This window comes from Saccostrea echinata, unplaced genomic scaffold, assembly GCF_033153115.1.
Source record: "Saccostrea echinata isolate AGI-Se365-2 ecotype Australia unplaced genomic scaffold, CSIRO_AGI_Sech_v1 ptg000029l, whole genome shotgun sequence".
Lineage (NCBI taxonomy): Eukaryota > Metazoa > Mollusca > Bivalvia > Ostreida > Ostreidae > Saccostrea > Saccostrea echinata.
Window position 1 is genome coordinate 38,211,170 of NW_026889778.1, and position 17,699 is coordinate 38,228,868.

General features: G+C 33.3%; 2 protein-coding genes across 2 annotated transcripts; one reads left to right on the forward strand and one right to left on the reverse strand.

Annotated features, from left to right (window-relative positions):
* Nucleotides 1-798: 798 nt before the first annotated feature.
* Nucleotides 799-1,690, reverse strand: LOC133195914 (dnaJ homolog subfamily B member 9-like). Its single transcript, XM_061331895.1, has one exon. The coding sequence runs from the start codon at nt 1,606-1,608 to the stop codon at nt 940-942; it is 669 nt and encodes a 222-aa protein (XP_061187879.1). The 5' UTR covers nt 1,609-1,690; the 3' UTR covers nt 799-939.
* Nucleotides 1,691-10,672: 8,982 nt separating this feature from the next.
* LOC133195909 (transmembrane protein 45B-like) lies at nt 10,673-11,851 on the forward strand. Its single transcript, XM_061331888.1, has one exon. It carries the CDS (start codon nt 10,685-10,687, stop codon nt 11,489-11,491), a length of 807 nt encoding a protein of 268 aa, XP_061187872.1. The 5' UTR covers nt 10,673-10,684; the 3' UTR covers nt 11,492-11,851.
* The last annotated feature ends 5,848 nt before the right edge of the window (nt 11,852-17,699 follow it).

Consider the following 17,699-nt stretch of genomic DNA (forward strand, 5'->3'; position numbering starts at 1 on the left):
GCTCTATCAAGTTTGTGATAATGAAGTTTGACTGTACATGTAATTTACCTTGCCCTTTCACATAATAAAACAAAATATTAAATGACACAAAAAATTGTTCAGAGGTCACAGAAGATTGACTCAAAAGAAGACTCATGACATAATGAAGATATATCCATAGATTTTGTCAGTATGGCTATCATTGATAAAAATTAAACAAAACTATGTTATGAACATGATGAAGACAGATACATGTAACCCCAGGGCAAAACATGTTACAAGTAGATCTTGTAAAAGGACCCCGTCCCAAATGAAAATTGTCTTTTTTCCCCAAAAATTTAAGGTAGGAATCCCAAATGACAAGCAAATTTTACTTTTTAGTGCATCTGATACTGTATGTGTACATAAAAAAGCGGGCTTCATATTTTAGCAGCTTTGGCGTGGACAACGATGCATAATTCATGAATACTGCTAATTAATAATTTATAAATACAATATATGGCGCGTTTGTGTGTAGTGCTAATTCATGAATATGCCAACAACTCAATACCCAGTGATTGTGCTAAATTTTGAATACACCAAATTATGTACACGTACAGTATTTCAGGTGACAAGTTTAAAATGAGGTGAATTGAGGATAAGCTAACAATTTAACTGCATGTCTTTTTTTTCCAGTAAATCTTGACACTTTTTCAATTTTATAGGGTATTTGTGGCAAAAGAGAAATTTGTGCCAAAATGAGTCAATTATACCCTTAAACTGGAACATAATCATGATAATGGCATGAAACTTCAAAAGTAGAGTATAGCTAACTATAAGTAAAGTTGTATTTAGCTTTATTGAATTGGTTACCTAAACCTTTGGCACAACAGTCAAACCTATTCTTTGAATTTACATAGTTGATTTACTTTTCTTAAATTAAAGTATCTTTAATTGTGTGAAATATAATTTACATATTCTTCATCCAACTTTTTCTAAAATAAGTGCAATAACCAGTGCTGCAAATAATACTTGACAGCCAAACATCATCAAGTTCATTTTACTTTTAGTAGACTCTTTAGAATACTTTCTATCTCTGTCCCAAATGTCCTTCCATATATTGTCAAGTCTACCACTTTTCTCTTCTGTGAAATTCGGATCCATGTACATATGTTCTTCAAAATGTCTTCGACGCTTTTCGTCCTCTATCCTCCTCCATTCCGAGAACAATTCCTCCTCGTCGATCAGGTTTTTCTTATAAGCTCTGTGAACTTGTTCAAATGTTGCACGATCAGTGTCCTTTTCTTCGCGTTTCTGTGTAGGGCGTTGTTTCTTTAGTCTAGAGACTAGTGAATTACTGTCATACTGCTTTCGCTCATTCACGCTTCCCAACACTGCATACGCTTCTGTTATTTCCTGGAAAATGCGTTTTGCATCTTCGCTCTGGTTGACGTCGGGGTGGTATGTTTTAGATAACTTTAAGTATGCTTCTTTAACTTCTTGTGCAGATGCATCAAATTCAATATTTAATATTTTGTAGTAGTTTTTGAAGGGGACGTTTGAAAAGTTAAATATGCACGTAAACTTCACTTTCGAGCGAAAATTATGAAGATTTGACGCAATACCCTTCCTAAGACAATGAATCATCATTTTTTATTATCGTGTCCTGTGCACTATACACAAATGAAACGAAAATATCACCTCTCCAGTTTAGGTAATCATAATCATGTCGATGTTGGGCCAAAATAATCAACGTCGTTTCAAAACGTCTTGATTCTCAATTTATCTTGTGTTGTGTAAAGCGTTCCTTTAACCTGCGAACATTGAGTAGAGAGGTGTCTAGCTGATTCGACCTTATACTTTTCAAGCCCGATTTTCAACCTGAAAGACATTTCATTTGGGGTTTTCTATCTTCCAGGAGGGACTCCAAGGATCGAGGATATGCTTTTATTTTCGAAATGGGAATATGTAGGAGACAAATAAATGTAATTTTGAAATTCGAGAAAGAGCCACAATTTTTTTTCATCCAAAAGCAAATAATTAAAACACGATTATGTTTCTAGTTTAGTTTCTTCAGGGAAAAGGTTTAAGACTGTCAACTTAGTAAACTTCCAAGTTAAGCTGCAATGAACATGGATTTAAAATAAAACAGAACTATAATTTTGCTATTCCCATTTAGCCCAGTACCTTCTGGGATCTAATCTTCTCAGTCTGACCTTTGGACTATTTTTTGTGTCCTTATTTAGTTTCATTACATAATAGGGCAAGGCAAATGCACATGCCAGGTCAAATCATTATCACAAACTTGATAGAACCAAAAAATGACTTTGAGATATCAGAGGATTAAGATGTTGAAGTTAAGATACACAGGTACAAAAGGCCTATGGGTTAAGGTGGTATGGGATACCAAACGAAACTTCTCCTACATATTTATGTACCCATATTAGAAGGATTTGAAATACGCCCACCTTTCAGTATATTAAAGTGTAATTTTAATAATTTTTTTATTATTTTAATGAGAAATACAAAAACGATTTTTTTTCTTGCATAATTCTTTTTTCATAAGCTTAATATTATAGGCAGGCGTTTGCTAATATAAAGTGTTTATAAAAACAAAAATGACAAGAAATATGTCTTAGTATTTTTTTTAATTTTCAACAAAAAATAAGCGTAAAAAACTGGGAAAACTTTATTTCTTGAAAACAGACGGATAACATTTCATGAAAGTCTACAATAAGAATGTATCTTAACATGTTAGCAAAGTGAAATAAACAAATTGAAAATATATATATAAATGGAAAATATAAAATGCATTTAAAATTTTTTTAATTAAAAGATCCGAGCGGAAGAGTTATCCTTCTTTATTTTCCAAGGGTTGAAAAAACCTGGGTGCTATTTTAGAAATGATGAGCATTTTTTTCCCAACCATAAAAAAATCGCACTTTGTAGTTTTCAACTTTGAACGGTTTTGAAAACAATGCATGGACAATTGCTTTCCAGGACGTGTCTTGTTCAGAACAATTGCATTCATCTGAACGTTTTGGGACTACATATGTATATACAACAGCTAGCTGATTTGTGACCAAACAGTTACTTCTTGAATTAAATAACAAAAAAGTCCAGCTCTGGTTAACGTGATAATTGATTGGTGATAATTCAGCACAATGTGAAGTAATCGCACTTATCCATGCCTCACCGCACACAAGGTGCTGTACAGTTACTCAAACAATTGAAATACAGCTTTTGCTTAAAAGTGTTCAAAAGCAGCAATGTTGAAACTACCTTTTACAGGGGTTTGCTTTTTTAAATGTCCGTTGTACAATTATAAGTAAATTTATATACTTGCGATTTTTTTGTCTGTTTTTACTTAAAATGCCGACTTGTGAGAACTTGCATTGAAATAGGCTTCAGAGTGTTCTTTTCAACGGTGTATCTACAAATTTTGACCCGATAATAAGCACTCATGCAAATCAAAACAATACTTCAAACGGAAATACGTCATAACGTAGAGGTATCCCATACTACCTTAAGATGCTCACCTGAGTCACATTGTCCGAAAAAAAATAAAATATTTTTTTCTCCTCTATGTTCCTATATTAAAATTCTTTGACCCCATATTATGGAACCACCCTACCCACTGGGACCATGATTTAAACAAAGTTAAATCTGAATGACATGAGAATTTTTTTGTGTGTATTAATATTAATGAATATCAAATAATAATCATTTTTAAAGCATTTTCCCCCCTGTTAACGTTTTTTGTAACACCAAATGTCAATATACATTGTAGATCGTAAAAATATATATTTGAGAAGAATGCAAAAAAAAAAAATAAATAAGTATGACTTTGAGATAAATATGATTTAGCAATAATAAAGTCTGTATACAAACTGTTTTACAAACTTCTATCTATATAGCTTATTTTATGTAGCATACCTTCTAAAAAAAATCTCTGTAGGTAGATTTTTTGTTTTAATTTTGCGAGGGGTATCATTCTTATACTTGTTTAACATTTATGGTTAACTAACAAGTAAGATATGATGAAAATTTTGAATTTATTGGGTGGAGGTTAATGCAAAAATTACATGATAAAGGACTGAAAATTTGTATATCTTGGATCCAATCTGTATAATAAATGCAGACATGGGGTTTCACCGGTTTCACTCACAAAACATGAACCACATCACAATTAAAAGATTTTTTTCTAAAATTCGCATTCCACTTTTTCCTTGTTGGAATTAATTGTGCCAGGTTTACAGAATGGGTTTTTTTTTTTCGCTTATCTGCTCCTTCGAAACAATAATTCTTAAAAATTCTCAGCAAACTCAAACCAAAAAAGCTTGATCTCAAAAAAAATAATATGGTAGATGCTATATTTTCTTTAGAGAAGTGGACAAGCAAAGCCTACATCAACGTTCATGTAGATGTGGGGTTGTGCTGGTCGACTAGTACTTCTCTAAAAAGAAACGGCACAAGTCAAGAACTGAGGGGATTAAGAGAGGCATGGTCCATCCCCTAAAGTCACACCAAAACATTCTTGAACTTTGTGCCCGCCACTATCTAGTAAATACACTAAATTCGGCCCTGAATCCAATTTACTGCTTCAATTGATTTTTATTTCACCTACCCCTCCTCCGCCTTAGTAGGTTGTTTCAAAAATATAATTTTCACAATGAATGATTATACTAATATAGAATTCACATGAAAGCCACAAACTCATTCACCAATTTTACTGATTGGTGTAGTACGCAAATCCTCGGCCCTTAAGCAACATTGAAGGTTTTTGTATAAATATACCATCTACACCTATATACTTGTACAATAGATTTGATTATCTCTCTTGTAACATGCAAAGAGACTACACGGAGCTCATGTTTCTACCTGTGGTAATCTGCATTTTTCTTTGTGTATAATCCTTCAAATTTAATTGGATAGTAACCAAACCCCATTTTCTGAACTTGTTGTAAACTTTTGGTGTGATTTTATAATCATTTCTTCAAGAAGAAAAAAAATAAGGAAAATTAATTTGACAAGGTCGGATCCTTTTCAAATTCTCTTACATTCAATGTACACCTTTATATCTTATTTCATTGAAATCTATTCCTCCACTGGCATGGCCTCTTGAAGAGGTTTTTTGCAGACTTCGTAGACAGACGCAAAGACATCGTACTAGTATATACAACATGTATCTAGCTTCTATTCATTTTCGTTGATTGAGGCTAAAACATATGAAGGGCCGGTTATATTCTAAATACAATACAATTAATGGAAAATAAATCAATAAATTCGCAAAGTAAATTTAATAGTTTTGAAATTTAACCTACGTTTGATGAGCATTGCAGACAGTTTAGTTTGCGCCATATTTTTTTTAAAAATACAAAATATCATATATGAAAAAATATTCATATAATCAGATCTGCACTACCTTGATCAAATTGCATGCATTGTTTTGACAGATCATGCTTTGAATAAATAAACACTGGAAAATGATACCAGTTTTGATCATTCATGAATTAACTTTTTATGCACTTTTCACTATGTTAACCATGTATGGTGCCGACACGATTAGCTTGTAATTTTTTTATCGTCGATGTTCTAACAACATTTCGTCGTCTAGGCTTTCCGTTTTTTTTTCTTTTTGATGTACATCATCATGCATGTGTGTGTTTTAGATATTTCTTCCAGGCTAATTCTAGAAGGAAAATATGGAAATGAAAGACTAGGTATGTTTGTTTATATGCCTAACCCTGTTTCTCGTTTCCGAATCAATAGTTTAAATGCAGTTGTAAATGATGAACGTACCTTGTTTTTTGTATTTTTTTATATTGCAATGTGTATACTTTTGTAAATGCATGTACATGTACATGTATCTATAAATTTGTTTTTTGATTATATATTACATCTGTAAATTTATGTTTTCAAAGTCTTTTCTGTGTAACGCTGATTTTGAACAATGCAGAAATTATTATTAACAAGAATTCTGAGAGTATTACATTAGCAATACTAGTCCCCTACCGGCAAGTGTAATCTGAATCCCGTTAAAAATTGAAAATGCCATGATTCCGTCAAAAATCAATGAAGTGGAACGAAATGCAAACTTGATCTATAACTCATCAAGGTAAAGTCACCTACCAAAAATCAGCTCAATATCTGCAAGCGTTTAGAAAAAAAGTGCGGAAGACCAAGTGGGACAGACTGACAGACGGGCAGACAGACAGCTAGACAGACAGACGGACGGACAGACTCAGAGGAAACCTGTTGTCCCCTCCGGTTTCACCGGTAGGGGACTTATAACAAAATGTACTGCGGGTTTTTTTTATTTACTGAAAATATCGCCGGTTAGAATTGGTAAGTAAGCCGACTCCTGCATATATAAAAATATAGTATGGGAGTTTATAATTCAAAACGACATTTTTAAGACGTTTGCGCAGGTCGATTAAGGTCAAAATACCATGTGATATATAAGACTTAACGGACTATATAGATGGAGCTAGAAAAGTATATCTTAGACATTACAGTCTTGTCTTAATAAATTCGACCAGAAACCTCAGTCGGAATACCAATTATATTGTTTTCCGTCAACTGGAAGACTTGACGGAAAAGACCGAATGATGTTGCGATTGGAAGAAATCTCTCGTGTAACAATATCTTACCGGCACCCCTCCCCTTTGCATTCATAGCATTTTTTTTCTGGAAAAATATTGTAAATCATAACCTTCGGCGTAATTTAAAGGAAAACACAAGTATGTAGCATTACTTCCTTATGGGATCAACATCATTTTAAAACATTGAAATAAAAAGTGAAAACTTTTCCTTTACACTTGAATGGCTGACATCAAACTGATCTTATGAAGATACAATCTTCTCTTACCAGCATTCAGACATGATTCAATGCGCATCCTGTCATTTCATAAAAACGGATACGTTAATAGAGAAGATAAGTACAATTTGAACATAGTTCGTGTACTAACAGTCTGAAAAGTAAGTTAAATTACTTTTTCCCATTTTCTTTTTTTTTTATTTATTTACAATTATTTCAGTTTTGCTTTTGAATTTTAATGTAATGTTAAACACATCGATTATATTTTTGAGCTGTAGTAAGTAAACACTTTACTATACGTAAATATGGAGATTAATAATGAAATTGCAGAGTACTTATATATATATATATATATATATATATATATATATATATATATATATATATATATATATATATATATATATATATATATATATATATATTTTCATTACTTATAAAAACAACAACAACAAAATATGTGCAGGTTTCTACGAATTCACACTGCGTTATACACAAATCTACATGTACTCAATTTAAAGTTATAGAAAAACTAATACTAGTAATACATCAATTTTCAGTATCATTTATTCGAAAGTGAATTTAAATTGCATAAATATATACCAATTGTCATTCTTATATTAATGCAAATTTTTAAGCTCTCTCTCTCTCTCTCTCTCTCTCTCTCTCTCTCTCTCTCTCTCTCTGACAACCTACAACACATCTATAGTATAGGATTGTTTCCAGTTACCCCACACAAGGCAGGAAATTACCTCATGTGCTTATTCATTACCTACAAGAGATGCTTGACTCATTGTAATCCTCTTATGGCTTTAAGATCATTGCCCCCCATTCACATTCGCTAACTCTTACATGTATACACGCCATAACATCTAAGAAACATATTTCATTGAATTACATGACTTTTATACAACATGTCTGTTTGGCACTTCACCTATAGCCGAAGTCTGCGTCATTTTCACGTAAAAAATTCATTTGACATTTTGTGCAGATGTTGTATCTGGCCCTTAGCAACAGTTTTAAAAGTGTGTGTGTGTGGGGGGGGGGGGGGGCAACTTCCCAAGATTATCTGACAAGCAAAAAAAACTAATTTATTGTCCAAATCCTGGAATTGGCAAGTGCTCAATCTTACAACATCAAAAAGTGGGGGCCAACCGACATCTAATGGAAAATTTACTATAGCAAAATACTGTACTCAGAAAAAAAGGGGGACAGGCCCCCTGCCCCCCCCCCCCGCGTTCTACGGGCCTGGGTATTTCTGACCTATTCGATGTTAACTATATAGTTAAAGATCGTTATTACATTCCATTGGTGCGGCAATGCAGAACTACCTTTGCTGGACTGAAGCCTAACTTTAAAGCAATGGTCTGGCTCTATTGTTCAATGGAAATCAAGTTTTTTTATCGAAAGAAAAAAAATTCGATTGCAAAATTTTCATGCAGTTAATATAAACTCAATGAAATAACTAATTATCCATGCAATATCGTAGGTTCATAGCAAACATGTATAAATGTAGGTCTAAATAAGACACATCGCCCATATAGAATCGTTTTGATATACATGTATTTATAAGTAAAAAAAACTGGCCGGACATAAAGATTCCTAATGTGGGGACAGAGAAAAATATGAAGAAACAAGATGTGTTTGTGAAACACTGATGCCCTCTTGTGGCAACTTATAGCAAAGATTAAACTTTCTCAAATGCAAATCAAATTTGTTGGTACCCAAGGTAAGGTCTTGTCTCGAGGAATATACCTGTGAAATATGAAAGCCCTAACAGCAACCATTGAATAGATATGGAAAAGGTTAACGTTTTTCAAAAGTAAGTCAAACATCAAGGTCAAGGTCAAATGGTAAAAAATAATGGTGCCTAAGGAAAGGCCTTCTCACAAGAAATATACTTGTGAAATATAAAAAATGAAGCACCAATCGTTCAAAAGTTATGACCAAGGTTTAAGTTTTCCAAAAGTAGGTCAAACTTCAAGGTCAAGGTCAATGGGTTACAATTGCTGGTATCCAAAGGAAGGTCTTGTCACAAGGATTACATATGTGAAGTATGGAATCCCTAGCACCTACGGTTCACAAGTTTTGGCCAAGGTTAAAGTTTTCCAAAAGTAGGTCAAACTCCAAGGTTAAGGTCAAAGGTCAAAGTTGTTGGTATCCAAAGGAAGGACTTGTCACAAGGATTACATATGTTAAGTATGAAAGCCCTAGCTCCAACGGTTAACAAGTTATGGCCAAGGTTAATGTTTTTCAAAAGTAGGTCAAACTCCAAGGTTAAGGTCAAATAGTCAAAGTTGTTGGTATCCAAAGGAAGGACTTGTCACAAGGATTATATATGTAAAGTATGAAAGCCCTAGCACCAATTGTTCAAAAGTTATGGCCAATGTTAAAGTTTTTCAAAAGTAGGTCAAACACCAAGGTCAAAGGGTCAAAGTTGTTGGTATCCAAAGGAAGGTCTTGTCACAACGATTACACATGTGAGGTATGAAAGCCTTAGCACCAACCGTTCAAAAGCTATGGCCAATGTTAAAGTTTTTCAAAAGTAGGTCAAACTCCAAGGTCAAGGACAAAAGGTCAAAGTTGTTGGTATCCAAAGGAAGGTCTTGTCACAACAATTACACATGTGAAGTATGAAAGCTCTAGCTCCAATTGTTCAAAAGATATGGCCAAGGTTAAAGTTGGGTAAAATTTTGTAAAATTAGGTCAAACTCCAAGGTCAAGGTCAAAAGGTCAAATATGGTGGTACCCAGAGAAAGGTCTTGTCACAAGGAATACACATGTGAAATATGAAAGCCATAGCTCCAACCAATCAAAAGTAATGGGCAATGTTTAAAGTTTTTGCGGACAAAACAGATAAACAGACAGACAGACGGACGGACAGGGCAAAAACTATATACCCCCGAATCTTCGGTACGGGGGCATAAAAAACAAACATCGACTGGACGACTTTTAGAAAAATAAAAATCAATATTTTATTAGTTCAATGCAAATCAGTAAGCCTCGTCTCCTTAAAATCATGTGTTGCATTCTTCTTAACATTTTATTCATTAAAATACTGTTGAACAATTTTAAAATAATCATTACAGTGAAAGTTTCCATTTACTGAGTTTCTTATACATGTAACATTACAAACAAATAATTGAAACAGCTACTAGTGCGATTTTTATGGAGTTAAATGGATTCTCTCTCTCTCTCTCTCTCTCTCTCTCTCTCTCTCTCTCTCTCTCTCTCTCATTTTTACATATTACATACATGTATATACTCCCATTGGCACGAAGATGTAAATTTGTTTATTTTTTATTGATAATCTTATCATATATGCATACATGAATGTATCTATCTGTCGTAAGAATTTCTAACATATAGAATTACGTAAAATTTCCCATGTTTAATTATTATCATTACATGTCATAATACTGTGCATAGTGATGTTATAAGGTACCTGAAAAACGTATTGGCCACACCCAGAGAATTATCAATGCATGCAGTATATCATAAAAATATGTTATCATGGAAATGTTTCTGCTGATCGATTTTTCACCAAGGTTCATGAAAAGAAAATATATCTCATCGAATAATTTTTAACAAAAAATTGTCGCTGTTTTGAAAAATATCATGGTTTAACGAGTTCAAAACATGAAAGTAAACGACATGTCTCAGCCAGACGTATAATATATTTCATGTCAATATAGTATTTATGAAAACATGCATCGGATTCTCAACTGAATTAATATATATATTTCATAATTTCATATCATACATGTGGTGTTTAATATAAATTCCTCATGGAAGAAGTGTCATTGACGTAGGCGATGTATTAATCCGCGTCATGCAATATCTAAAAGGGTTCTTCACTTGTATTCCTAACGTGTGTACTTTCATTTCAGAACTAGAATAGACAACATGGGCAGCTTTATCGGCCATGCTTACCCAGGGTCCATTTTCCTGCTTCTGTCCCTTTGGTGGACTGTACAAATGTTGCAGAGGTACTTCCGGTGCAAAAAGTTCGGTACGGAGTACATTGCAACCGTGATGCATAAAAGTTATTCCTTTCCGAAAGTTCCAATTGAACCAATTATCAAGATATCTCTCATCATGTTTGGAATCGTTGGCGAAATCATCCAAGGACATCTAAATAACGAGTTTGCACCCAAAAACTGGCACCATGCAACGATGTTTATGTTTTTCGGACTCTCCGGCTTGATAGATATGTTAGTTCACTATGATTTCAAGCTTCCCAAAAACGTAGACTATGCAATTTTTAATCTTTCTATTGCCGTTGAAGGATTTTTATTTTTCTGGCACGTGCACGGTAGAGAACCAGTTGATGTGTGCGTGCACAAACTGTTGGTGTTCGCCATTTTTCTTGCATTTTGCGCCTCCATGGCAGAAATGTGCTTTCCTTACAGCATTTTAGCGTCGCTAGCACGACCATTTTTCTTTTTCCTAAAAGGAACATGGTTTTGGCAGATCGCTTTTACCCTGTACGGTCCATTTCCGGTAGCTAGCGGTGATAACCACGATCAGATGATGATAGCTGTTTATTTCACCTGGCATATAGCCGTTATATTCCTCTGTATGTTTGCATTAGGTATCGTGGTTTTCTCTTTGCACAACCATGGAAACGGATATACCAGAGTGTCATGTAACGAAGAAAAAGTCAGTCTTGTAGAAAAAGACAATGTAGAGAAGAATAGCACAGAGATTTGATGATTTGAAACCTATATTTCTGAACTCTTGCTTAGTTTATATTGTCATATGGATTAAAGTACAATGTAATTATGAAATATTTGTTTATGCAAGGTTTGTGTATTTGGCTATTGAATGTTCACTGTAACCCTGTAAATCTGCTCACTATTGTCTGTATTTAGTATAATGTATATATACTAGTACATACTGCATTTACATTTAAATCTTGTGTATTGTCCTTTAAGGTACCGGTAGGTTCAATTCAGGTTAAATACGTGTCAGAAATCTTATACGTTCATTGATTTCATTGTTTTGTAACTATGTCTGTGTAATCTTAGACGTATCTTGTAAGAAGGTTTTTGTAATGAACCATATTATAATTTTTTTTTTTTACTTATGATCAAATTATGTGTTTTCATAATTATACTGCTTTGTTTCTCAAATGTATCTACATGGAAACAGATCATATCATTTTTTTATTGTTTTTTTTTAATTTAAACAAAATTAGTCTTTATGTTTAAAAATAAAAGGGTTTTTTTTCCAATCTACTGGATACTATTGCAGAACCACCCAGAAACATTATTTGCTTGTTATGTTTTCTTTGAGAGTCAAGTGTCATTAGAAGCGGGAAAAAGTCACTTTACCAACCTTCGAAAAATGTTTAGGGTTTGCTCAAGTTAAGGTAATAAGAAAATACCGATATTTTCGTAAATTTGCTTGTTACCATTGTTGGTGTATGCTTTTATGCACCCTGGTATGTTCTGATGAATTTTCAATATTTTGAGATTAATTCAAATATGGACAGCGATGTAGCTTAACTCACTGAGACACATAGTAGGACATTTTATAGAGCCTTCCACTGCTGGGGTGCCTATTACGGTGAGGGTCAATAAACAAAAAGCCCCCCCCCCCCTTACGATGTTCTTGTCCTTCCCCAAAATCGGGAACATATACATGCATAGGTATTTAATCTTGACAATTAAGTTAACCGAGCGATTGGTCATTTTAATGTGAAGATGTGATATTTTTGCGAGTATTTGATAACTTCATATGCACTCTAGGTAAATTTGATGAGTTTTTTTTACAAATACGTCATTAACAGTTGAAGTGTAGTACAAAATTCCACCCACTAACGTTTAAGCAAGTAAATATTCAATAAGTCTTGCACCAGGTTTTAATACATGTTAATTAATTAGCCCAGTCTAATTTTATTTGAAGTAAATATCAGGAAAAATAATTTCGGCACTTGTTTTTCATAAATCATATTTATGAGACTTCTTTATCTAGTATACCATACGCAAAAATTGGGGGGGGGGGGGCAAAATCATCGTTCCATAAAATATCACCCTCTAAACATAAGAATAGTATGCTCGAAATTTTTTTTTTTATTTTATTTTATTTATTTTTTTTTTTTGGAAGGATTATCTCCTTCGAAAGACGCAGTACTTTAGAAATAAGTTTTATACTGACAATAAAAAATATTTAATAAACAGACTTCTCCCATCTGATGATTCAGAACGTGTCACAATATTGGTCATATCATGCAAAGTAATGCATTAAATTTGAAATGTTTCCCTTAAATCAATATCTGGGTGTACACTGTTCTTGGTGTATGTGTCTGTATATTTATAACCTTGACTGTTAATTTTATACCAATCATGTCCTATTTCTGTCATATTATGTCCAACCTCCAAAGAGAGTCAGACTAATTTGAACTTTGTCATCATTTTTGGGCATTGCGTTTCTCAAATACGATCGACATTTCATTCAATACATTAATTCTTGTTTAGTAATTTACATGTACTGAAAAATGTATATTTGTAATGATTTCACAGTGGACACTTCCTTGTTAACTGAATGGCCTGTCTCTTCATTAAGTGAATCAGAATTTTAAAGGGACGTATATGTGCCCATATATCCTTCCAGGGGCGATTTCTTTCCTATATAGTATAGGCAGTCATTATAGACAAGGGTTTTAAAAAGGATATTTCTCATGCACAAACCCTTGATTTTTAGGTACATGTTAATGTACATGTGCTTGTATAGTACCCGCGCGGTTACACCTTTTTCTCTCAAAATGCCCCCCCCCCCCACCACCGTTTTCGAAAAACCGCGTCAATCAGAATGTCTTGTCATCCTCAATGGCGTCAGGGTGTTAATTTTATACTTCATGATGAACTACTTGAAATAATTAGGGTTTGTTTATTGAATTTGCAAAATCATTACACGTGACGAAGAAAAAAGGTTCCTGGACGATTTTTTTTAAAATTTAATATCTTACGGGATCTAGTTAAATGTACCAGTGAAACAGTTTTAAAATAAATTTTAAACAATTAACATTTCTTTTCAATTTTCCGCTTGGATTGAGCACAGAATTAAAGCAAAAAAATCATTTTATATACATTGTGATAAGTAATAGATATGCCATACAATTTTATCTGTTTTGTGGTGTAAATCATAACATGGTTAGGGTTTCACAACCTGCAAGTCCAAGAAATCAGGATTTATCCACAACGAGCTTAAAAGATGCATGGTAGCATTGTAGGTTAAGGACCCTCTCTACACTTGAGCAAAATGTTTTTTAGAGACTGAGAAACTTATATTGTACAAAGGTGTAGATATTGAACATATCTATCTCATTTTTAAAATATGATACCTTGCATTTCCCCCAGGAAAAAATGTTTAAAGATTACGAAATATTGATGAAAAGAAATCATTATTGTTCACTTCTATGAGGAAAATACATGCCAATAAAGTGTTCAATTAATTTATCTTGGCCTATTAAAATGTTAAGAATGCTTGAATTGATGACAGATTGAGTAAAACACGGTAAATTTCAATTTCTTTTATTTGAGTTCTAGGGGCAGATTACTCTAACTGCATAAAAATGCCACAGAATCGGAACTCTTTAGTGTGCAGTGTAGAGAGGGTTCTTAATTTATGGTACTGCTATAAATCAGAAATAAAAGTGATTAATAGCGAATAGCCTTACACTGAAATAACTATTATTGGAGAAAGTGACTGGCTCATTTTTAAATTTCCCTATATTTTGTAACCTTAAATAAACAGTGCCAATGTACATGTACATGTGCACTTACCAATGTCAATTTTATTATTTTATTTAGCAAATGTTTCAAAAAAAATACACACTACATATATATATATAATTTTAAAAGACGAACTAGCTTTTTTTTTATTTTTGTAGTTTTATTTGCGTATATTTTCCCACAGGTAAATAGATATAAATAAAAGGCAAGAAAATATAATTAGAAGAACAAAGCTGTGAGTAGAATGTATAAAACGAACGAATACAATCACTCAAATCGAATATTTCACACGCTCAACTGATGAACTTAAATGAACGAAAAAAAAACAATATAAAACAAATAACTTTGTTAAAAAAAAAAAAAAATATGTCCAATCAAAAGAAAATCTTTCTTTCATGTATATAACCTGTAAGTATGGCTAAAATTTGAAATAAACGAACTAAGACTGCAAATTCGACTTACATGTACAAAGTTGTCGTTTCTTGCAACTCAAAGGAATAGTGGAGTTGGAAAGAAAGTGCATATTTACAATGCAATATTTTTTTTTTTCTGGATACCGCTTATTTGCAGTCAAAATCATATTTTATTATGAAATTGATTTTAACGTAAGAAATTCAAAAAAGCTCCATTGTACAAAATGATAGCGAAGGACAAAGGAGCGCCGTCAAATCTTGTAGGGAGAACGATTCATAAACAAATTAAAACTTATAACACAAACAAGTTGAAAAAGATAAAAATTCTACATCTTTCCTCGAATACAGACAGATTTAAGTGAAAATGTAAGTTCTTTCAAACTGTTCTTGGAGCTAGCTCAGTATATGACAAGAAATTATTCCATCGAACAATGAAAAAATAACGACTCATTTCCCCATGTGCACATTCTAACACAACCATCTCCTGCGGCCGATAATAAAGCATTTGAACAGACACAACTCAACATAAACACCTCTCATCTGAATTTTATAAAATGACATGAATTTTATGTATCATCATAAAGTTTTACAAGTACATGTATTACACTTTCATGCATTTCTTTGGTGGAAAACATCTTCATTTCTAAAATAGTTTTTCAATGATTTTTTTTTTCAATTCTCTTAAATGGTCAAGCATCAATAATTGATACTTCTAAACTCTCAACAAATGTGAAACTTCACATTTCCGTTCAAAAGCACTAATATTAAATTATTTTTCAACATGGCTTTAAGGATTAAATATAATAGACATTGTAGAAATACATCATAAAAGATGAACAGTTAATTTCATAAACTTCTTGGCATTACTTAAAACCTGTAAATTAAGTCTTTAAAAGTTCATTGTAGACAGTTATATATTAATAAGCACTATAAGGTTTTTTTCTTTAAAAAAAAACCACAAATATTATATAGAAAGATATACATAAATGCATTCTGGCGTCATATTGTAAATTTTGAATTTAACAGGTGGTGTCATGTTGTAAATTTTGTATTTACTCCCTCCTGGTAAATTCAAAATTCAAAATTTACAATATGATCATGATGATAGTGGTACAATTATAACAAGAGGCCCATGGGCCACATCGCTCACCTGAGCACAGTGGATAGGCAAAAGCACAAATCAGTTCAGTATTGAAAAGATTCTGGGGGGGGGGGGGGCTTGAATTTTAAACTACCTGATGATGCTTCCATGTCAAAATAACAAATTGCTTTGTTGTACTTGAGAAGATTTTAAAAAAAATTTCTGATATATTCCTTTGTAAAAATTTGATCCCCCCTTGTGGCTCCTCCCTATCCCAGGGGTCATCATTTGAACAAACTGGAATCTACACTACCTGAGGATGCTTCCATATCAATATGACTAAACATAGCTTTTCTGTTCTTGAGAAGAAATATTTCTTCTATATGTTCTTATGTAACATTCGATCCTCCATTGTGGCCCCGTCCTACTCTCGGGGGTCATCATTTGAACAAACTTGAATCTACACTACCTGAAGATGCTTCCATATCAATATGACTAAACATAGCTTTTCTGTTCTTGAGAAGAAATATTTTTTCTATGTGTTCTTATGTAAAATTTTCTATCCCCCTATTGGGCCCCATCCTACCCTCGGGGGTCATCATTTGAACAAAATTGAATTTACACTACCTGATGATGCTTCCATATCAAAATGACTAATCATGGCTTTGCAGTTCTTCATCAGAAGAAATCTTCCTATATATTTCTATTTCAGACTTTGATCCTCCATTGTGGCCCCACCCAACCCCAGGGGGGCAACATTTGAATAAACTTGAATCTACACTACCTGAGTATACTTCCATATAAATATGATCAATCAGGGCTTTGCTGTTCTTGAGAAGAAGATTTTTAAAGATTTTTCCTATATATCTCTATGTAAAACTTTTATCCTCCTTTGGGGCCCCACCCTACCCCCAGGGGTCATGATTTGGACATACTTAAATCTATACTACCTTAGGATGCTTCCATATCAATATGATCAATTAGGGCTTTGCTGTTATTAAGAAGAAGATTTTTAAAGATTTTTCCTATATATTTCTATGTAAAACTTTGATCCTCCATTGTGGCCCCGTCCTACCCCCGGGGGTCATGATTTGAACAAACTTGAATCTACACTACCTGAGGATGCTTCCATATAAATATGACCAATCATGGCTTTGCTGTTCTTGAGAAGAAGATTTTTAAAGGTTTTTCCCATATATTTCTATGTAAAACTTTGATCCTCCTTTGGGGCCCCGCCCTACCCCCAGGGGTCATGATTTGAACAAACTTGAATCTACACTACCTGAGGATGCTTCCATATAAATATGACCAATCATGGCTTTGCTGTTCTTGAGAAGAAGATTTTTAAAGGTTTTTCCCATATATTTCTATGTAAAACTTTGATCCTCCTTTGGGGCCCCGCCCTACCCCCAGGGGTCATGATTTGAACAAACTTGAATCTACACTACCTGAGGATGCTTCCATATAAATATGACTCATCATGGCTTTGCTGTTCTTGAGGAGAAGATTTTTAAAGATTTTTCCCATATATTTCTATGTAAAACTTTGATCCTCCATTGTAGCCCCGCCCTACCCCCAGGGGTCATGATTTGAACAAACTTGAATTTACACTACCTGAGGATGCTTCCATTTAAATATGACTCATCATGGCTTTGCTGTTCTTGAGGAGAAGATTTTTAAAGATTTTT